At 46.7% G+C, this 23335-nt stretch overlaps 1 protein-coding gene across 1 annotated transcript; it reads right to left on the bottom strand.

The window, feature by feature from the left end:
- Positions 1-8506: 8506 nt before the first annotated feature.
- Positions 8507-10617, bottom strand: LOC125554016 (aldehyde oxidase GLOX-like). Its single transcript, XM_048717643.1, has one exon. It carries the CDS (start codon positions 10370-10372, stop codon positions 8633-8635), a length of 1740 nt encoding a protein of 579 aa, XP_048573600.1. The 5' UTR covers positions 10373-10617; the 3' UTR covers positions 8507-8632.
- Between the last annotated feature and the right edge of the window lie 12718 nt (positions 10618-23335).

Genomic DNA, 23335 nt, shown 5'->3' with positions numbered 1-23335 from the left:
AAAGATTACATTTCTTAGTCAATTCCTTCTCTTGGGATAATGATGCTCCCTCCCATCCATGTTACTTGTCACTCTAACCGATGTATATCTAGCACTGAAATACAGCTAGATACATTTATTTGAGCGACAAAATAATATGAATCGAAGAGAGTGAAAAAAATCATAGAAAAATCTCAATTTGTTCTGTCAATGCACACACCAATGACTCCTATTCCTGCTCAAAACACAATGAACCCTATTGAAACGCCCTAAATGAAGAACTAAATTTTGTGGAATGTTCCATTACCTCATTTAAGTTCAAATTTTTCATTATTGCAGGGCATCTGACTTTTTTTCTTTTGAGGAATGTGACATTTAACTTCAAATTCAAGTGTGTAGGCTATAGGGATAACAACAAGGCAAACTTTATAACCAAAAATGGGGAATAGATTTCCATATAAAATATGCTCGATTCGACCTTGGAACTTCACTGATGCAACCAAAGTTCAGTATTTATATTTTCCTTTTTGCGGGGAGAGCGGCCACAAGATTCCACCAACTAGACCCACGAGCACCCATCATCTAGACGAGCACGCATGTAAACCAAAGCCCCCTGCCCTAAACAAGGCTTTAGGTGTACTTATCCAGGCTTGTGCCCGCCATTATTGCATCCCAAACGGAACGATGAACCAAGAGCCCGTGAGTGCTTCATGCAGTGACTGCCTGACTGGAACATGCCCAAGTTTCAGACAATGGACGCCTAGTGAAGTTCCAGAGAACGGATGCCTCCCCATTTCATGTGCTTTTAGGCTGTTCGTTTCTGATCTATTTGGAGGGTGCACATGCGCCTTCTCTGCTGGATTCTTTAGCCACCTTTTGCTGCTCAATCTTGTTGCTTCCTGGGTTCAGAATAGAGACTGCTGTCCTTGGAGCTTGGTTAGTATCGATGGTGACAGACAGGGGCAGCTCACGCTTAAGTTCTGCTGCTAGCTATGGCGCCAAAAGAAGCCAGAGAAGCACAACTAACCTGGATCGGTATTGGTGTAACATTGCGTTGAAGTGACGAGTGCTTCGGGTAAGGTTGTTTTTCTTCTGTGAAGCTCCATTATTATTTTTCCCTGTCTTCTCAGGAACAGAGAAGGTTTCTTATTAAATGGACAACTGAACTTATATTGAGTAAACAGAGAAACAGAGAAGGATCCATGGCTTATAAGCTCAGTATAATGGGGGAGGGCCGTTTCTGATTATATCGTGCGTCGTATATGCAAAGATCGTACGCAAAGCAATTCTTTAATCTGTTTGTAAGTCTTTCTATAAGCATCTGATTTTTCTGAGTTAAATGCACAGAACCATCACACTTGTGTCACGATTACCGAAGAACCAGCACTTTACGATTTGTGACATTTCACACCAAAGCGAAATTCTTACAGTGGCAAAAAAACACTAAGCAATTTTTTGACGTGCCTGGTCCCTTGCGATCCGACAACGGTGACGGCGTGCAGTTAATGGTTGTTAACGGTTTTGTCCGAATTCCGAAACGACTGGGCCGGCCCAACCCGAACACTTCCCCCGTCACTCCACTCCCTCGCTCTCCTCTCTCTCATGGGCATGGCGGTGATGGAGGTTTGCTGTGGAAGAGGGAAGTTGGATGGAGAGGCTGGTGGTTATCTGTGCGAAGGGAGAGTGAATGAATGTAGTGTGGAAACTGGAGTTTTCTGGAAGGAGAAACCGAATGAATGGCAGTTAATTTCTCAAACGACCATTTGGTTTTCTTTTTTTATTAGAAGAATCGAGCGACGACTTGGATGGGTTTTGAATTAAGCAAACCGAACGCGCTGGCCCAATTGACGAACAAGCCCAGTAAACGGAAACGAGCGAACGCGCCGGTCCAACCCAGCAGCTTCGTCCCACACGCTGAAAGAAAATGACGGCGTTAACGCCGCACTGTCACCGCAGCCCGCTGGCTCAGGATCGGCCACGTCAAAACGATATCATTTCTTACTCCGTGTTTTTTTGGCACTGTTAGGCCTTGTTTGTTTGGCCTTTTGCTTTTGCTTTTGCAACTTTTTTACTTTGACCAAAAAACCATAAAAGCTCCTAAATAAGTGTTTTTGAAGCTTTTATGAATTTCAGAGCCAAATATTTTTGTATTGATTCATCAAAAGTCACAAAAGCTTCAAAAGCATTTATTTAGGAGATTTTATGACTTTTTGGTCAAAGTGAAAAATCTACAAAAGCGGAAGCAAAAGTCTAAACAAACAGGGTCTTAGACTTTTGGTTCGGTGTGAAATGTCACAAATCATAAAGTGATAGTTTTTCGCTATTCGTGACAATAATATGATGGTCTTTCGAAGGTGCTTATAGGGATAGAGTGTGCGTATACGTTCATAGGGGTGAGTGTATGCGCATGTATACGAGCACTTGCTTATGTATTGTGTTCAAAAAAAATGTAGAGAGGGTATATGACTACACGCACGTGAAAAAAAATTCTACACTGGACAGTGCTAGGATGGTATACTGACGAACCTGATAGATCAAGAAATTCTTCCTTGATTCCTTGATAGAGTGCAGTTACAGGGAGAGATGCTGAGCAACACACATAGCTATAAGAACTTTTTATTACAGGCAGACAACCATATACTGCTCCCTCTGTTTTTAAATATAAGCCCTTTTAGAGATTTCAATACGAATTACATATGAATGTATATAGACATATTTTAAAGTGTAAGCTCACTCATTTTGCTTCGTAAGTAGTCCATATTGGAAGGAGGCAGATTTTTGGTCTATGGGGACATCTACATCCTATATGAAAAAAAAATAACAATTCATCAAAAAGCCAAAAATTGCTGAAAATATTTTTGAAATAAACTTGACCTTTTATTGTACTCGCGAGAAAAAAAATCCACAAAAATAAAATCTCCCTTTGACTTCTTTTTTAAAAAACAATTTTTTAGCCAAAATAGTGTGAATAGTGACCTATAAGGCTATAATAGCAAATAAATTTTGTCTTTTTTGTTGTGAAGTCAACTTTTTTTTCCATGAAAATTTATATACTAGTGCAAAAGTAAGTCAAGTTTTTTGTCAAGATAGTTCTTACCCGTTTTGACTTTTTATTTAAATATTTCTAAAAAAATCCCCATAGAGGGTGTATATAACCAGGAACCAAAGTGTATTTTCCATATTAGAATCTTTAAAAGGTCTTATATTTAGAAATGGAAGGAGTAATATACATGCACATATATCACACAATTTCCTTGTGTTTTTTCTTTCTAATCACATGCTAGAACTGGCACAACCTTGGAAAGTGGAGAAATCCTTCACCAAAACAGCAAGAGTTTTTTAGTGTGTCTGAAAAGGAAAGTCATGCCTTCCAACAACTGCATCAGTGGATAAACACCAAGATAGTTCTATTGCATATATGTAACTTGTTAGACAGTAATTTTTGTAGCATTGATTTTTTTTTGCCTTGCCATCTTTTTTATTAACTTTTGCCTATTTTTATAGTCTTGCTAATTATATTTTCTGTTTATCTTTACTTTAATAACACAAAATTAATCTTACTTTAGTACACCATGGTTCTTAAAATGTGCTTATATATCTAATGTTGTCTCTAATTATTTGACAATAAAATCATTTGAGGAGATGATTGTGATGCCTTTACAGCGTACTTTACTCTTGTTTTGTTTTGCGAGGGTACTTATACTCTTGTTGTAGGTACCAACGCGCAAAACTTCTGCACCATACGGGGTATTAGGGCTTCTTTGATTCATTAGATTATGAAGATGTATATTAGAAAAAAAATGAATGCATGTGCAAAACAATCGATTGAACTCATTAAAAACTAGACTTGGAGGTTTAGTTGGTCAATTCGAAGTCACACCACCAGATTTTCTTTTACTGATTTTCATTTGCTTCATTCTTTTGAGTCAAATGTATAAATAGTAGCACTAAAGGAAATCTTTCCACTCACAATGTTTTTCCTCCAGATTTTCTACTGATCGAAGAGGCCCCACGGAGCTTGAACTGCTTGCTACGTTCAGTTACTGGACCGGTGGTTGGTACAGCTACTTCAAAGTACACAAAAAGAGTGTGACATGTACAGTACCAGAAGCATAGGCACAAGTGGCCCACGGAGTGCTATCGTGCAGAGAATGGTAGATCGCCGCAATATATGTGCTTTGTCTTGATGACTCTTGGCACCTACTCCAACAACCATAGAACCATCGATTTTGTATGAGTGTCTTTTATTAGCAACGCAATAATATGGGTACAGGAGCTAGCTGACTCCTTGCCAGGATCAGATCTCCTTCAATTGTTGCTTGCGCATGGAATTGAAGGCCTTGAGCCAATTTGTTCCAGCAATGATATCAGTCTATCAGGACCATAAATCACCCTGAAAGAGCATCACATGTATTCAGGGGGAAATTATCGCAATCGCCCCTCATTTATGGCTGATTCTAAATGAAAATCAGCCAACTGTTAGAGGACAAAAGATATGAGGACGGCAACCTGGCATGAAGCGGCAACTTTAGTTCGGTCGATTTGGCTATATATGTTTTTAATAATATAAACTCTTCTCCGCTACATTTTCTACATTTCTCCATTGGTGGCGCATTCTTCATCGACATGACTTCTGACGGTTGTTGCTAAACATCTACCAGATTATTTATCGTTTTGAGGAGAAGGTTCGGGAGGAAAGGGAAACAACAAAGGGATCCGAAATCTTACTTATACAGAGATCGGATGCAAAATCATTATGATTGTGTATCATCTAAATATAACCTTATGAGTTAATAAAAATGGCATTTATAAAGAAAATATTCTATAAAATAAATAGATTATGTGTGCAAGCGAATAGAAGCTGTTTATATATTAGGCATCAAGATCTATAGAGATAGATCGAGACGCCTCATTGGTCTTTCATAGAGTACGTACCTTGACAAGATATTAAAGAACTTCAAAATGGATCAGTCAAAAAAGGGGTTCTTGCCTGTATTGCAAGGTACGAGATTGAGCACGGCTCAATGCCCGACCACGGCAGAAGATAGAGAAAAGATGAGTGTCGTCCCCTATGCCTCGGCCATAGGGTCTATCATGTATGCTATGCTGTGTACCAGACCTGATGTAAACCTTGCCGTAAGTTTGGTAGGAAGGTACCAAAGTAATCCCGGCATGGAACACTGGACAACGGTCAAGAATATCCTGAAGTACCTGAAAAGGACTAAGGACATGTTTCTCGTGTATGGAGGTGACGAAGAGCTCGTCGTAAAGGGTTACGTCGATGCTAGCTTCGACACAGATCTGGATGACTCTAAGTCACAAACCGGATACGTGTATATTTTGAATGGTGGGCAGTAAGCTGGTGCAGTTGCAAGCAAAGCGTTGTAGCGGGATCTACATGTGAAGCGGAGTACATGGCAGCCTCGGAGGCAGCACAAGAAGCAGTCTTGGTGAAGGAGTTCATTACCGACCTAGGAGTCATACCCAATGCGTCGGGCCCGATGACTCTCTTCTGTGACAACACTGGAGCTATTGCCCTTGCCAAGGAGCCCAGGTTTCATAGGAAGACCAGGCATATCAAGCGTCGCTTCAACTCCATTCGTGAAAGTGTTCAAAATGGAGACATAGAGATTTGTAAAGTACATACGGACCTGAATATGGCAGATCCGTTGACTAAACCTCTCCCTAGAGCAAAACATGATCAACACCAGAACTGCATGGGTGTTTGATTCATCACAATGTAACTAGACTATTGACTCTAGTGCAAGTGGGAGACTGTTGGAAATATGCCCTAGAGGCAATAATAAAATGGTTATTATTATATTTCTTTATTCATGATAATTGTCTATTGTTCATGCTATAATTGTGTTATCCGGAAATCGTAATACATGTGTGAATACATAGACCACAACACGTCCCTAGTGAGCCTCTAGTTGACTAGCTCATTGATCAAAGGATAGTCATGGTTTCCTGACTATGGACATTGGATGTCATTGATAACGGGATCACATCATTAGGAGAATGATGTGATGGACAAGACCCAATCCTAAGCTTAGCTCAAAGATCGTGTAGTTCGTTTGCTGTAGCTTTTCTGAATGTCAAGTATCATTTCCTTAGACCATGAGATTGTGCAACTCTCGGATACCGTAGGAGTGCCTTGGGTGTGCCAAACGTCACAACGTAACTGGGTGACTATAAAGGTATATTACAGGTATCTCCGAAAGTGTCTGTTGGGTTGGCACGAATCGAGACTGGGATTTGTCACTCCGTATGACGGAGAGGTATCTCTGGACCCACTCGGTAATGCATCATCATAATGAGCTCAATGTGACCAAGTGGTTGATCACGGGATCATGCATTACGTCACGAGTAAAGTGACTTGCCGATAACGAGATTGAACTAGGTATTGGGATACCGACGATCGAGTCTCGGGCAAGTAACATACCGATTGACAAAGAGAATTGTATACGGATTGATTGAATCCTCGACATCGTGGTTCATCCGATGAGATCATCGTAGAGCATGTGGGAGCCAACATGGGTATCCAGATCCCGTTGTTGGTTATTGACCGGAGAAGCGTCTCGGTCATGTCTGCATGTCTCCCGAACCTGTAGGGTCTACACACTTAAGGTTCGGTGACGCTAAGGTTGTAGAGATATTAGCATACAGTAACCCGAAAGTTGTTCGGAGTCCCGGATGAGATCCCGGACGTCACGAGGAGTTCCGGAATGGTCCGGAGGTGAAGATTTATATATAGGAAGTCAAGTTTCGGCCATCGGGAAAGTTTCGGGGTAATCGGTATTGTACCGGGACCACCGGAAGGGTTTCGGGGGTCCACCGGGTGGGGCCACCTATCCCGAAGGTCCCCATGGTCTGAAGTGGGAGGGGAACCAGCCCCTAGTGGGCTATTGCGCCCCCCTTAGGGGTGGGGGGCGCCACCCTTGCCTTGGGGGGCAAGGCACCCCCTTTGGCCGCCCCCCCCCTGGGAGATTGGATCTCCTAGGGCCGGCGCCCCCCTAGGCACCCTATATATAGGGGGGGGGGGGGGAGGGAGGGCAGCCGCACCCAAGCCCCTGGCCTCTCCTCTCTCCCTCGTTGTTAGATGATTCCATAGATTGATCTTGGTGATGCGTAGAAAATTTTAAAATTCTGCTACGTTCCCCAACAAATCTTACTTATACAGAGATCGAATGCAAAATCATTATGATTGTGTATCATCTAAATATAAACCTTATGAGTTAATAAAAGTGGCATTTATAAAGAAAATATTCTATAAAATAAATAGATCATGTGTGCAAGCGAATAGAAAAATAACAGCATACCTGTCCTCTCAAGGACTGTAGAGTGTTGCGAACAGCAGGGAGTGGGTGGAGTGAGAGGAGAATGCAAGTAGCGAAGGGTTTTGGCTGGACATCGTTGTGGTTCAATTTAGTCACTGCGAATAAAAATCAAGAAATCAAGAAGAATATTTACAACTGGACATCGTTGTGGTTCTTCTCCCCGTGCCAGGGTTTTGGCTGAAAAACTTTGTCCGTTTCGAACGCAGCAGCGGGGACGCTTAGCGTTGTGTTCCCTCCTGTAGGTATTGTCTTGGAGTTAGGTGTCTTAGGGTGTGTCTTGGTGGTGTCTTCGGGCTGTCATGTGCTTACTGTCAGCAACTTAGTCATTTCGTTTGTTTATTTTTTTTGTTTCTAGTGTTTTTTGGTGCGATTTGTGTTGCCTGATTATTCTGAAATTTGCTTTGTAAGAGGGTGAACTCAGCCCCTTGTATTGTCCGGCTGTGAACTTGGGCTCATGTTTTGTTTCGTGAATGAGTCAGTGAATGTTGCTAGCCGTACGATACCTACACCTACGTAATGATCCACGTGGAAACTGGTGATTGGAGATTTGGGTGGAAGGAGCCCACCCCCCCTGAAATTCAAATTCAGGGGGGCAGAGAGTTACGTAGACGAAGCATTTTTGTACGATAAGTACATTCTTGATTTTTGGGGGTTCGGTCCGACCAACAACGGCTCCCGTTCAGCGGGCCACACAACGGGAAGGCACCTCGCCACGCCAGGATTTTCCCTCGGGCGTCGCCGCCGCAGACCGCAGCCATTACTCGGCAGTACCAAGCTGACTGCACGTCCGCACTTCCCAACCGCCGCGACATCATTCCCGTGACGCCCCAGGCCACCGGCCGCAACCGCAACCATCCCGGCCGTCACCCCCGCGCGCGCACGCCAACGGCGCGCGTTCTCAGCTCTGAAGCCGCCGGTCTCTCCCAGAGAAGGAAGGAAGGAACGCCGCCAACAACCGGCTGGATCGCGACACTTCGATGTATCCACCAAATGCACCTAGGCCAGCCAGGGCCAGGAGCAGATGCGTCTAGGGAGCGTCACGTGTGCCCCTCAACCCGGCCGGTTCACGTGAATCTAGCCTCACTCTCACACACATTCTTCGCCTTCCGCTCTCTCTGTCCTGCCCGACTCGATCGGGCGTCGCCAAGCACGCACGCACGCACGGTACAACTGAACAACGAACCAAGTCACGGCATCACCTCACATTCGTGCGTGGTGACGACAAAAACCACGAGACAAGACAAGAGAACAAAACAATCGGGTCGTGCTATACATGATGCATGCCGATGCATGCCGCCGTCGCCGGCGTCGCGTCACTCTATGTGGACCCACACGCCCTCGCTGGGGATGTGCCCGTTCACCACGAACACCATGTAGTACCCCGGCGGCGCCAGCACGGCCGTCGCCGGCATCGCCACCGATGCCTCGTACGCGCCCGCGCCCGCGCCCGCGGTGCTGTGCAGCGCCGTCGTCCCCGCCACGTCCAGGAGCAGCAGCCTCTGGTTCATCGCGAACGAGTGCGTCGTGAACGACGGCGCCACCATCGTCACCGACACCAGGCCGAGAGCGCCGCCGCCGCCCTCGCCCCCGCCGCGCGGTCTCCTTCTCGGCGCCACCGCTGGCACCTCGAACTGGAGGGTCATTGACTGTCCGTACTTCACGCTCACCGCCGGGCCGGCGGGCGAGGGGTCGGTGATCTTTGGGCGGAGGGCGTCGTTGGAGCTGTCCAGGTACTCCGGGGAGAAGGCCTCCAGGCTGAGCTCTGTCGGGTACCGCACGTTGCTGAAGTTGTAGTAGATGTGCGGGTTGCTCCCGCCGACCAGCACCCGGCCGTCGCGGAGGAGGATCGCCGACGAGTGGTACAGCCGCGCGATGTCGGTCGCGCTCTGCTCCTCGAACCGGTCCCCGGGCGCGTGGTCTGGCCGGTACATGACGGGCGCGTACGCCGGGGTGCTGGCGGCCTCCCACCCGGCGGTGCCGTCCATGGCGCCGTTGATGATCGCCACCTCGGCGCCGTTGGGCAGCAGGATCATGTCCCCCATCACCCGCGGCGACGGCATTCTCTCGATCACCCACGCCGGCGAAGCGTCCGTGATCTTGATCCGCCCGCACGTCACCAGCGCCGGGAAGAAGGTCTTCTCCTTGGTCGAGTTGTAGGAGCCCGCGGGCGCGCCGCCGCAGACCAGCACCTCGGCCTCGGTGGGCGAAGGCTTCAGGGGCAGCAGCACCGACGAGCCCGAGCTGGGGTAGTTCCTGGGGTCGCCGCCGGCCAGCTCGGGGTACGTCCGGACGATCTTGTTCTTCCTGTAGTCGAGAAGGACGGCGCGGTTCTTGGCGAAGATGAAAAGGTTGCCGTCGATGTTGAGGTGGACGAAAGGATACAGATTGTTCTCCTCGGGGTCCCTGGTTTGAACCAGGAACGACAATGCGATGGCCGAGGCGTCGGAAGCATCGGCCTTGGGGAAGAACTCGTAGTTGAACTGCCTGCGGCCGCCGACGATGAAGGCGCGGCCGTCGGGGAGGACCTGGTTGGTGGCGTACCACCGGTTGGCGGCGAGCGCGTCCTGCGTCTCGTTCCAGTCGCAGCTGCCGCCGTCGTCGTCGTCTCCGCCGTCGCACGCGCGCATGGCGCGCACGTTGCGGTAGCCGTCGTTCCAGCCGCCGGTCTGGACGAGGGTGCCGTCGGGCGCGACGGTGCCCGAGGAGCACCAGGTGTCGGTGAAGACGGAGAGCGGGCGGAAGGTGTTGGACGCGACGTCGTACTCGGCGGAGTGCGCGGTGCAGTCGACGGGGAGCACGCGCTCCCTGGGGTTGCGGCGGCAGCGGCCGTCGGGGAGGGAGAGGTTGGACGGGCCGAAGTCGGTGCGGTCGAAGATGATGACGCGGTCGTTGTGCAGGAGCTGCATGTGCATCGCCGACACGCCGATGCTGCGCTGCAGCACGTCCCACCGCCCGCCGCCGGCGCCGCCGCCGCTCGCCGGTGCAATGCCGGCGCATGCGAGGGCCAGGACAAGAGCGAGGCCGCGGGTCAGCAATGCGGGAGGAGGCTTCATGGTCGCCCGTGACGATCAGGCCTTGTCCGTATGGTGGTTGACTGTATCCGAATGTTTGGCTCGTGGGCAGCGAAGGCTGCTGTATGGATCTGAGCTCGTGACGGTGGCCGCCCTTATATGCAATGCACGGACCAACGATACGGTACAGTAGTATTGACGATCTTCGTTGGTGATGGCGTCTTAAGGCTCCGGATTTCGTTCAGCGAGGAGTCGCGCGCGGCCATTATTTCTGCCAGCAGGATGGTTTGATTCTGGCGTTGATTTTGGGGCTCGGGCCTGTATTAACTTGCTGTTTTATGATGTTTTGATTTGGCGGCCCGTTGGGCATAATAAACGGTGCAGTCAATCAGTCATCACCATCTTTTCATGATTTGACCAGCTACCACCTGCTAATTGTGTTGCTCAGTCTCTCCCCCCATGACCCGTACCAAAATCCTCTGGATAGAAGAACCATAGGTTCATGCGAACTCTTCGACCACGACGAGTAATTTGAAACGGAGAAAGTACAATTTACCTACGTTTTCAGTCAGCTGGAATTTCACTTTTGGGTCAATTGATTTTGTGGCCATTGGATTTTTCTTTGAGATTTGTCCTGCATTTTTTTTCCTTTATCTGTGTTGTTTGTTCTGTGAGCATTCTTTTTTTGACTGGCCTTTTATTTGGGTCAGTAGATTTCCTTCTGGCCCGAAGCCCTATGTGTTTGGTTGGAGGTGCCATATGAATGGGTTTGGACCATCCAGTTTTTTGGGATGGAACCATTCGATTTATGTGTTTGTTTGTATATAAGAGATGAGCTAATTATTTGGGATGGGATCATCAGTCATGCTCACATGATCATGCATGCAATGGGTGGCCATATGATTCGACCGATTTCTTAGGGTGGAATGGTTCAGCATCTTCAAAGCATATTATCTTCTTTTTTTAGTGGAACCATTCAAATGCTTTATAACCAAACATGTCTATTTTCTGAACAATCCCAACCCATCCATGGCCACCCTTGCAACCAAACGCATCGGCAGCGATCCAGCCCTCCTCTCTCTCCCTTAGTTTTTTAATATTTTTTGTTTTTATATGCTTTTGCTTTTGTTTTTTATGTTTCTCTTAGTTAGTTGGTTTTATTTTTATTTTGTGGATATTTATGTGATGTTGGGTGAGTGTAATTTACACACATAAATAATTTGCAATATGTGTGAAAATTACACTACTATATGATTATTGTTTGTGTACTAAAAATAATTTAAGAGCGAAGTTGTGTGCAAGTTTTGCGAAAAACATTGTTATTTTTTAATGGGTAATAATAATGCTACCAATTCATTCTCCTTATTGTAATTTATTTATTTATTTTTGTTCCTTCTTAAAGGGTAATACTAATGACACTAATTTATTCTATCTTAGAAAACCTTATTATTTTGATTTTAGTTTCTATTTTATTTTATTTATATGAAAGGGTAATACCAATCTTAATAATTCATTCATCCTTAGAAAACCTCAGTATTTTGATTGTGTTCTAGTTTTTACTTTATTTTTTCTTAAAGAGTAATACGTAAGCCACTAATTCATTTTTCTTGAAAACTTTGGTATTTTATTTTTTAGTATTACTTTATTTCCATCATTCTTTAATGATAATACCAATACCGTAAATTCATTTCTTCCCAGGAAACTTTCTTTTTATGAAAATTACACTATTACTCCCTCCGTAAACTAATATAAGAGCGTTTAGAATACTAAAGTAGTGATCTAAACGCTCTTATATTAGTTACAGAGGGAGTATATTCTTATTCCCGCATGTTATAAAAAGCGCAACTTCTATGCATATTGTTTGCAAAATATTGCATTATTTTATTATTACTTTCAGTTCTTTCTTCTTAACCGGAAACCAATGACACTAATTCATTGTTTCTTAGAAAACTTCACTATTTTAATTTTTCTTACATTTTTATTTCATTTTTTTATTCTTTAAGGGTAATACCAATACCTCTAATTCATTCCTACTCATGATTCTTTTTTTGAAATTTCATTATTTGTGCTTATTCTTGCATATTATAAAAAACGCAATTTCTATTCAAACCGCGTGTAATTTTTTTTCATTTTTTTCAATTTTCTTTCTTCTTAAACGATAATACCGATACCACTTATTCATTATTTTGATCCGAAAAGGTACAGACACCATGGATCAAATACCAATGCCACCAATTCATTCTTTCTTTGAAAGTTTTCTTTTTGCGGAAAATCATTGTTATGTGTTTATTCTTGCATATTATAACAAAGCGCAATTTATGTGCAGATTGTGTGCAAATTTTGTCATTATTTTGTTTTAGTTTTTTATATCATTTTCTTTCCTATTTAAGGGTATTTTTGCTTCATTTTCTATTTCTTGAAAGGATCGATATGGTTGACTAGAGGGGGGGTGAATAGGCAACTAACAATTTTTAACTTTTCTTTACCAAATTAAACTTTGCATCAAAGTAGGTTGTCTAGATATGCAACTAGGTGAGCAACCTATATGATGCAACAACAACAAACAAACAAGCAAGCAAGAGAAGAAACACTAATGAGCTTGCACAAGTAAAGGTAAGAGATAACCAAGAGTGGATCCGGTGAAGACGAGGATGCGTTACCGAAGTTCCTTCCTTTTGAAGGGAAGTACGTCTCCGTTAGAGCGGTGTGGAGGCACAATGCTTCCCAAGAAGCCACTAGGGCCACCGTATTCCTCACGCCCTCACACAATGCGAGGTGCCGTGATTCCACTATTGGTGCCCTTGAAGGCGGCAACCGGACCTTTACAAACAAGGTTGGGGCAATCTCCACAACTTAATCAGAGGCTCCCAACAATACCACGAAGCTTCACCACAATGGACTATGGCTCCGTGGTGACCTCAACCGTCTAGGGTGCTCAAACACCCAAGAGTAACAAGATCCGCTAGGGATAGGTGGGGGAATCAAAAATCTCTTGGTGGAAGTGTAGATCGGGGCCTTCTCAACCACTCCCGAGCAAATCAACAAGTTTGATTGGCTAGAGAGATAGATCGGGCGAAAATGGAGCTTGGAGCATTAATGGAGCTTGAGGGGGAAGAGGTAGTTCAACGGGGAAGAAGGGGACCCCCTTTTATAGTGGGGGCGACAATCCAACCGTTGCCCCACTAAACAGCCCCGCAGAGGGCGGTACTGCCACGGGAGACATCGGTACTACCGCTTGGTTAAGCGGTACTACCGCTCCCTTCGGCGGTACTGGCGCGCAGAAAGAAGGGTAAGGGGAAAGAGGGAACCGTGCGGTACTACTGCGGTGGAAGGGCGGTACTGCCGCTAATGGGCGGTACTGCCGCACTACTGCCGCAGCGAGGTACCGCACAATCCGACACAGAAAAAGACCCCTCGAATCGACGCGGTAGGGACCTGGCAAGCCAGCGGTAGTACTGCTGCGGAGTCACCGGCGGTACTACCGCTGCGGAGTGGTACTGCCGCTTGTGACCCCTAAGCAGTACTACCACTGGGTACCGCGGTACTACCGCTGGGTACCAGACAAAGCCCACAAGAAGAGAGAAGATCTCTCCATAGAAGCGGAAGGGCTCGGAGGGTGAGAAGCGGATGTGTACGTGTTGATTCCACCCAAGCAATACCAAAGCGGACCCCCTCTTGATAGTACGGTGCCCTCTACGCAACTAGTCCACCGAAAAAGAAACGAAAGATCTACACCGTCTTGAATGACACTCCGAGGGGAAGAAATCGTCTCGTGCCAAGGATGAATCTCTGAAATGCTCAAAGCACACTATTATTCCGCAAACACATTGTCATCAATCACCAAAACCACATCGAGAGAGATATGCCTCAACAATCTCCCCCTTTTTGGTGGATTGATGACAACTAGGGATTTGCACAAGGAAAAGACATAAAAGTAAGGATACTTAGAACTAAAAAATATAGACGGGCTCCCCCTGAATGTGTGCACCTAGTTAGTGAAGCCTTTGGAATGCAAGACACACACATTCGGATCAACACTCCCCCTATATTTTATAGTCCAATAGGATAAGCATGCAACTCTTAAGATACTACAGTATTGAATAGACATAAGTAATAAGGTAGCGATAGAGTAGCATATGTCTCACACCATATGTCTAGAACTTAGGTCTCAAAGGCAAAAAACCAAACAAAGCAAAGCAGAGGGCGAACACAAACACGACACACAAAACACGGCAGCGACACAAATCCCTAAAACTCTCTCCCCCTTTGGCATCGAGACACCAAAAGGGCAAAGAGAGAAGCTACGGCTCCAGGTGATATCAAGCTGAGGATCACGAGCATCACATCCCTGCGGAATCGTCTGCACCGCCCTCATCAGTCGGGAACTGCTCGACGTCTGAATCGGTCCATGGGCAATGCTGCTGGATCCACTCTTCTTCCTCAGTGATCTGATCCTCCGAACCACTGACAATGGTTGCACCCAACTGACGCATGAGCTCCTTGTGACGCCCCCTGGCCTTCTTCTCCGCCACATGAGTCATGTACTGGCCATGTGACTCCATGCAGAAGAGCTTCCTCATCTTGTGCTTGAGCTTCTTTGCCCAAGAGGGCTCTGTCCCAGATGGCTCATAGTCCTCATCGTCATCATCAGCCTCAGCCTCGCCCTCGGTGTCTGTGGCAGCTGCAGTGGATGGACCCCCAGCTTTGGGAGCGGGGGCGCCAGAATCGTCCTTCTTCCTCAGACGCTTGATCTCGTGAGACACCAAATCTCCAGTTTCCAACCCAACCTTGGGATAGACATGTGCCCAAGCCTTCTCAATGAGAAGCATGATGAACGGACCATAGATCGGGCACTTGCGCTCAGAAATGGCAGAAATAAGCTCAGACCACATAACATGAGAGATGTCTAGGGACTCGCCAGTGGTTGCTTCCTTCTCATGTTGGCAGAAGAGTAGCATGTCCACAAGATAGGAGTGGGCCATATCCAGATTCCCGATGCGAGGGGAAAGAGTCTCTCGAAAGACACGATGAAGGATGTCGAGATAGGGAGGCAGCTCATAGGTTTCCTTCTGAGTCACAGGGTTGACCTTAACAGTGAAGTAGGGTCACAGAGCTTGCTTGTGAGTGGAGGTTGCATTGCGGTGAGGGCGGAAACCAACTAGAGTCTTAAGCCCTTGATCTTCCACATGAAGTAACTCCATGAAGGCCTTCCACTTGATAGAAAGCAGCTTTCCATTGGTCATCCAAGTCAGAGTCCTCTCTGCATCAGTCCCAAGATGGACGGTGGCATAAAATTGAGCCACCAAATCAGCATCAAAATCCTTGTTGAACTGCATGATCCTGAGAATGTTCAGCTGGGTACACATCTGAAGAGCTTCACAAAGTACTCCGAATCCTTTTCCATGGCATCCGTGTTGATGGAGCGAACATCAACATAGAGATTCTTCTTGGCCTTGATCACATCAAAGAAAATGGCAAACTGAAAGCGGTTCCAGAACGGGCGGTTGACCAAATTGGGTTCTTGGACTTCCTCATAGGGGTTACGGCGACGCTTTGCCTAGAACTCCTTGGCAATCATCTCAGTCACAGTCTTGCCCTTGGGCTTCGGCCTGTTGGCAGGCTTCTTCTGGAGTTGAGGCAGAGGAGGCGCACTGGAGGAAGCACCCGCAGGCGGTGGTGGAGCACCAGAGGAACCAATTGCTGACTCAGAAGTGCGGTAGCGCTTTGAAGATGCACGACCGGGGTTGATACGGCGGGCTTTCTGCTCAGGAAGATCATCACCTGGAACCAAACACACACGCAACAAAAACAACACGAAAGAAAGAGCATAAGCCACCAAACGAAACAAAAAGGATCAAGGTGAGGTAGAAAATATAGGAACTAGGCATCCGATGGTAGTACCGCAATCTACCCGCGGCAGTACCGCTCGTGCGGCAGTACCGCTCAAGGTGAGTGGCAGTACCGCTCAAGGTGGGCGGTAGTACCGCCCAGAATGGGGAACGGCGGTTATCTACGGCCGTGGTCAGATTCGGCACTACCGGGATGCCAAATTCAAAAATTTATCCTACCAAACATCAATCCAAAGAGCCTAGAAGCAATCTCCATCCACCACAAGCCTCTTCATAGCCAAAAAAACTAGAAAACAATGCCTATTGCCCCTAAGAACTAGATGCAAGATCTAGGCAAAGAGAAACCGAGAACACAGGCAATACCGACATCCATGGCTGGAGGACGAGATGGAGAACGACTCCACCGGAGGAAATGGAGAGAAGCGGCCGGAAAACGGCGGCCAGCCAATGCCCTCCCGCGGTGTGGCATCGCTGGAGCGATGAGGAAGACGAGCGAGTGGGGGCGAATGGGTATGGGGAGAAAATAACTCCCCCGCCCCGATATAACCCCCATCGCCCGCCCCTCAGCGGCAGTACCGCTGGTGAGGGAGGTAGTACCGCTTAACCCTCATAAGCGGTAGTACCGCAATCGCAGCGGTAGTACCGCTCAGCCGCAAAAAGGACTAGGCAAAAGGGGGCTTAACTCTCGAAAAAGAACGAAAAGAAAAAGGGGAACAAAACACACACACAAAAGCAACAAAGAGAACGAGAAAGACACACCTCTTTAAGAGAGGGCGGTGGCCGAGGCCACCTATGTTTGAGTTTAGAGGTATGGCACCGCGAAGATTTTAACCTTGGGCCCATGACCAACACTCATCTTTGAAGCACAAGTGCCATAAAGAAATGGCTAAAGTGAAAGAGTTTGGTTAGTTTATGCATTATGAGGGGAGGGAAAGTTCATTGAGAGAACAACACTCCCCCTATGTCCATGCCTACACCTAAACTAGACAACAAGTTGAGTGAGGTGAGGTGTGCAGGGGTTCAAGTCACATTGCTCGAATCAATGATATTTAGCTCATGCCTTAACTCGCGAAATCTTGCTTCATCCAAAGGCTTCGTGAAGATATCTGCAAGGTTATCATGAGTGTTGACATAGTTGAGCTCGATCTCCCCTCGCCTAATGTGATCCCGGATGAAGTGATACCTAATCTCAATATGCTTTGTCTTGAAGTGTTGCACCGGGTTGAGGGAAATCTTGATGGCACTTTCATTGTCACACCAAAGAGGCACTTTGTCACAAGTGACACTGTAATCCTTTAAAGTTTGCCTCTTCCATAAAAGTTGTGCACAACAACTACCGGCAGCCACATACTCCGCTTCCGTGGACGAGAGAGACACACAACTTTGCTTCTTGGAAGACCAACTTACCAAAGAGCAACCAAGAAACTGGCACCCTCCGGAAGTGGACTTCCTATCCACTTTGTCTCCCGCCCAATCCGAGTCTGAATAACCTACAAGCTTGAAATTTGCTCCTCTTGGATACCATAAGCCAAAGTTTGGGGTATGAGCCAAATATCGAAAGATTCGTTTGACCGCCACATAGTGACTTTCCTTAGGTGCGGCTTGAAACCATGCACAAATTCCCACACTCAACATGATATCCGGTCTAGATGCACAAAGGTAAAAGCAAGGAGCCAATCATGGAGCGATATACCTTTTGATCCACCGCTTTACCATTGGGATCAATGTCAAGTTGGCACTTGGTGGACATGGGAGTGGACGCCGGCTTGACATCACTTAGCTTGAATCTCTTAAGCATGTCTTGAGTGTATTTGGCTTGGTTGATGAAAGTTCCTTCTCTCCTTTGCTTCACTTCGACCCGAGAAAGAACTTCAACTCTCCCATGGAAGACATCTCAAACTTTGAGGTCATGAGAGCGGCAAATTCCTCATTGAAAGCTTTGTTAGGGGAACTGTCGTGGTTTTGTCACGGCAGATGTCCTAGAGAAAGGACTTAGTCGTGGAGCCATCGCTACGGGTTAGCTTGAAGGGGTTAAAGCGGACACAAGGACGCAAGAGAGTTTATACTAGTTCGGCCCCTTCAATGAAGGTAAAAGCCTACTTCTAGTTGTGATGGAATTGATGGGTGTTTCGATGACTGGGGAGCGAATAAGCTTCGCCTATGTCTCGAGTCGTTGTCTGTCGTTGAACCGCCGCCGGGTCGTCCCCTTATATACATGGGTGACGCCCATCGGTTTACAGAGTCCCGATACCGGTTCATAGATGCGTCCGGTTCGGTCTCCACTATTCCTAACTTATAACACAAGTTACATACCGACGCCGGTTTATAGCTATAGGCCTTAAACCGATTATGGGCCTTTAGCCCTCATCTGCCCTCATGGGCTTTTATCATACTCAACTACTGATGAAGTTAACCCGGCCTGTCCTGGCCGGTTTACGCCCAGTAGTAATATCCCCAACATTAGGCCCCAAATTGATTTGAACATGTTCATGTCAATCCTTAGCAAAAATCTTCATCTTCAACATCTTGTATTTTGTTGAACCGCCGTGATGTCATCTTCTCTGCTCGCGGTAGACCGGTGTGACGTCACTGGTTATAAAAAACCTTATCCTGTTAACAAGCCTGCGGCAATTAAGGCCGTAGCTTCGTTTCCAAACTCGCGGCTCCTTGATTCTCGCGCCTGACATATCCCTTTCTTTATAAATAGGACCGAAGGGTCATTTCCTTTCTCTTTCCCTCCGACCCCTTCTGCTTCATCTTCTTCGCGTTGCCCAGCTTCGGAGCTCCGCCGCCACCATCGACCTCTGCATCAACCTTGGCCGCTGCATCAACCTGAGCACACCAGAGCATCGCCGCGACCTTCCTCTTCTTCCTCGGCTCCGGTAAATCTTTTTTCCTTTCCCCCGTAGATCTGTTCGAGGGTTTCCTCGTTCGTCGAAGTTCATCGAGACTCTGGCGTTGTTCTTCCTTTGTTTCTTCTTTAGCCCATGAATAAGACTTCAAACCTGATGTATTCCCCGTAACGGCTTATCTTCTGCTACCAAAGCAAACCTTTATGCACATAAAACATTGATTTGGTCCCTTGTGAAGTGCTTTGAGATCAACCTTTTAGGTCTAAATCCTTTTATTTTCCTGTCTTACGATAGATCCAAAATTTCACTGCGACCTTATGAAATCTGTTTTTACCTTCCTTAGTCATTCTTGCCTTAGATCTGTATCCTCTTTACCACATAGGCGGTTCACCTTTGAAAAAGCAATCTTATCATATATCATTAGTCCCCTTGTTGAACCGCCGTGATGCTGTTGCTTCATAAACTCCGGTTTAGATAGATCTGCTTCCGGTTTAACATTGCACATAACAATGTACCTTGTAGATTTCATCATCGCCAAGCAAGTGTATGAGTGCAATTGGGTCCCTTCTCGCGTCACAGAGGATCAACTGGATGATTTAGTCCTGATTGGCGCCTTGGGCAGCAAAGACACCGTCCATTGGAGGGCTCCTGGCAAAGAATGCCCCCCCACACCTCGAGAAGGAGAGGTTGTTGTTTTCGTAGACCACTTAGCCCGGGGTTTTAAACCGCCCGGTTCTAAATTCTACCGGGATGTTCTAGCTGATTTCCAACTCCATCCGCAAGACACTGGCCCCAACTCTGTTACAAATATGTGCCACTTCCAAGTGCTCTGTGAGGTGTTCTTTCAAGAGGAGCCCACAGTGGAATTATTCAGAGATCTTTTCCATCTACACCGCCGTACTGAGTTTACTGATGGCTCTAATACGGAGTTGGGTGGCATAGCGATTCAAAAAAGGAAAGAGGTCACATACCCTCACGCCAAGCTGCACAGTCACCCCAAGGAGTGGAATCAGACATGGTTCTACTGCAAAGACACCTCCCCTGCTGGCGAGAATCCCTTTCCTGGTTTTCGTCCAGAGCGGCTCAGCAATACCCATCCTTTTCCTCAACGATTGAGTGCCCAGGAGAGAAGCAAATATGCTCCTCAGCTGTCAAAGCTCAGAGCCTTTATGGCCAACGGTTTAACAGGGGTTGACCTTGCTCGCTGTTGGATATCATGGAGCATACTGCCCCTTAGTCAGCGCTCCGGTTTGATGTGCGAATATACTGATAGTGTGGATGACCCACTGCGACATTCAAGACTCCAGCTCTCCGGTGAAGAGATCACAAAAGCTGTGCGTAAGATACTGAATGAACTGGAGCACATCTGCGCTAGAACCGTCCTGCTTCCCTTCTGTGCCACCAACAAACCGCCAGCTGTAAGACTTTGATTTTTCTCTTTGCTGAATCTGTTATTGATATGTCTGGTCATTGTTTTTAATATCAGTGTCTGCATAATCAGGGCGACGATCCGTTTTGGAGCAAAAAGCTGCCGCAGGAGAAACCAGAGAAAGCAGATAAACCGGAAAGAGCAAACCGGCAAAAAACTAAAGCCGTGAAGAAGACTGCCCACCGGAAAAGAACCACTGCATCTTCTAATCCGGCCCCTAATGACGAGGTGGATAATCCGAACCTTGAGGTAGAGCTTGACTCACTTGGTTTATTTTTCATGCATCTTATTGATGATGATATTTGTCAGGATGATGCCGAAGCCAGCCATGCGGATGTTGCAGAGGTAATTATTCTCTCTTCCGATTCAGAAACTTTGCCTTCACAAAAAATCTGTCAGGCAAACCGGAAAGTTAAATTTTCTCATCCTCTTGCTTATTTGGATCCTAAACTTCTTATGAAGACTCAACAACACGAAGCTCGCCGCACCACCCGGCACAGCGGCCAGGTAGTTACCTCCGCCGGTTTACCGAACAGTCCGGTTCGGAAACGTCATTCCAAGGTCTCTAATTCGCTTGTCAGTGCTTGTCCTAAAGCGGGCTGCTTTCGTCAACCTCTTAATCCGTCTGACTCTGATTATCAGGTTATTTCCCACTCATCTTCTGGCGAGTCGTCGGCTACTCAGCTCCCACCGCTCAAAATGGTGCTTGGGTAAGCTATATTTATTGTGATGTTTGCAGTATATTGCCTTAGAACATATGCTGCATTTAATTTTGTTATTCTTCTCAGGGCCAAACCTAGGCCGAGCAAGAAGGCCTGCCTGGATAAAGCGGCCGAAGAAGATGTCATTCTTGAACCAGGCACCACACCCAATCTTGAAGCGGCTATTCCTGAGGATATTCCCAATGATCCACCGCAGCCAGATGATGATCTTACTGCTGAGGAAAGACCTACTGATACTTCAGATCCTATCCATCAGCCCACAGGTTCCCTCCGGGTTGAAAGCTCCACCGGTCCCGCAAAACCTACTGACAAGCCAACAGCTCAGTGCAAACCGGCGGTACCAATGATGATGAAGTTGTCATTACTGGCACTGTCCATACTGAGCCAAGCAATCCTGTCGCTTTATCCAAACATTCTGCCAAGGAAGAACTTGCTGCCTTTGGTAAAGGCAAGTGGAACGCTGATCTGACGACTTACGCTGCTCTGAACGCCCAAGATATCCATTCCGGCTATCTGAACTGGCTGTATACCGGCCGTGACTATGAAGCCGGTCTGGTCAACATGATGAAAGACAAATATGAGGTAATTTCCATATGCTCCTTCTTGCTTGTATGCTTCCATTCCTGACTCTCCTAGCCCCCAAGGGCCGGTTTGGAATATTCTTTCAAACCGGGACTTAAATAATATAAATCTTGTTGCTTTGAAATTTGCTGATGTAGCCCCCAAGGGCCGGTTTAACTTTAGCGTAGTTAAACCGGTACTTTAAGTAATTGAAACTGCCGTATCAGAATATATATGATCAAATAGCCATTAGCCCCCAAGTGCCAAGTTGAATACTTGTATTGATCTTGGGACTTTGTAAACAATCAAAAGATGAAAGGGTAAATCGGGGGCCGCTTTAGATCAAATATGCATTAGCCCCCAAGTACTAAGCGCATAACTTGTTATGTGGTTGGTACTTGAATCCTTCTACCAGTTTGCTGAAGCATATATCTGTATGCATGCAGGCGGAGCTGAAGACGAAAGAGAACCAAGTCATCGATCTTCAAGAAGCCCTGAAAACCCAACAAGCTGAAACCTCCAAAGCAAAAGAGGAATTGGCCAGTGCTTTAAGCGCCATGGAACAACTTAAGGAAAACTTCAAAAAGAAACGGGCGGACTGGGCCACTGAGAAATCCACTTTGATCAAACGAGCAGAGGATGCTGAGGCTGCACTAAAACCAGTGGCAGATGAACTGACCAGCATAAAGCGGCACGGGCATGCCATGACTACTGCTATCTTTGGTAAGCCGGTTTTCCTACTGAATTGGCTCTGCCTTCTGACAAAGTCGCCGGCTTATTAACCCTTTATGGTATTTCAGGGACACGCATTGGTCACTTGGGGTCAGATGTACGGAAGAAGCTAAAAGCCGCCTATACATTGGTTGAACAATTGTATACTGGTGCCCAGCGGATCATCTGTACCGCCTCTCATAACAAACCGGTGCCTACTTTGATTCAAGATACGCTGATGAAACTGTCGGTGCTTCCTGTCCGGATTGAAGAGCTAAAGAAATCTGCTGCTCGAACCGGCGCAATCAATGCTTTAATCCGGGCAAAAGCCTGGGTGCCGGATTTTGATCCTGTTGAAGCGGCTCAGGGCTATCCTAGCTTGAAGGAAGACGGATCAGAATTCGGTGAAGCGGATCTGCGAGCGATAAACCGGGAGGTGCGTCCACTAGCTTGTCAGTTGGCTGAGGAAGCAGACTTGTCTCGTTATCAAGCGCAATATGACAGTCAGAACAAGCGAATAGCTGCGCCAATCCATGAATCGGAAAATCTGATTCCTCCAATTCGTAAGCATACTTACGCTCCCGATATTGATCCGTCCTTGCTGATCCATGATGAAGCTGTTTTTCAAGCATTAATGGGAATCGACTGGAAAACTGTGGATTTCCAGCCACTGGGTAGGGATACGGAGGCTGAAGCGGCGCAGGACGACCCACAACCATCAGGCCAGGCTGGTGACCAAGCTTGAACCGGACGCCGGTTTAAAACTGCCTCTTCTTCGCGAAAAACAATTATATTATTATGGGCACCATGTTGCCTTGTAATAGGCTAGCTTATACCTTTGATGTTGATATGCCTTCATGCATAATTTGTTCTTCCTGTGG

The sequence above is a fragment of the Triticum urartu genome, chromosome 4 (genome assembly GCF_003073215.2).
Source record: "Triticum urartu cultivar G1812 chromosome 4, Tu2.1, whole genome shotgun sequence".
Classification (NCBI taxonomy): domain Eukaryota; kingdom Viridiplantae; phylum Streptophyta; class Magnoliopsida; order Poales; family Poaceae; genus Triticum; species Triticum urartu.
This window is presented reverse-complemented; position numbering and strand designations above follow the sequence as displayed.

Bases quoted from the DNA above. Each gene is read 5' to 3' on its own strand.
- LOC125554016 (XM_048717643.1), bottom strand. From the start codon at position 10,372: ATGAAGCCTCCTCCCGCATTGCTGACCCGCGGCCTCGCTCTTGTCCTG.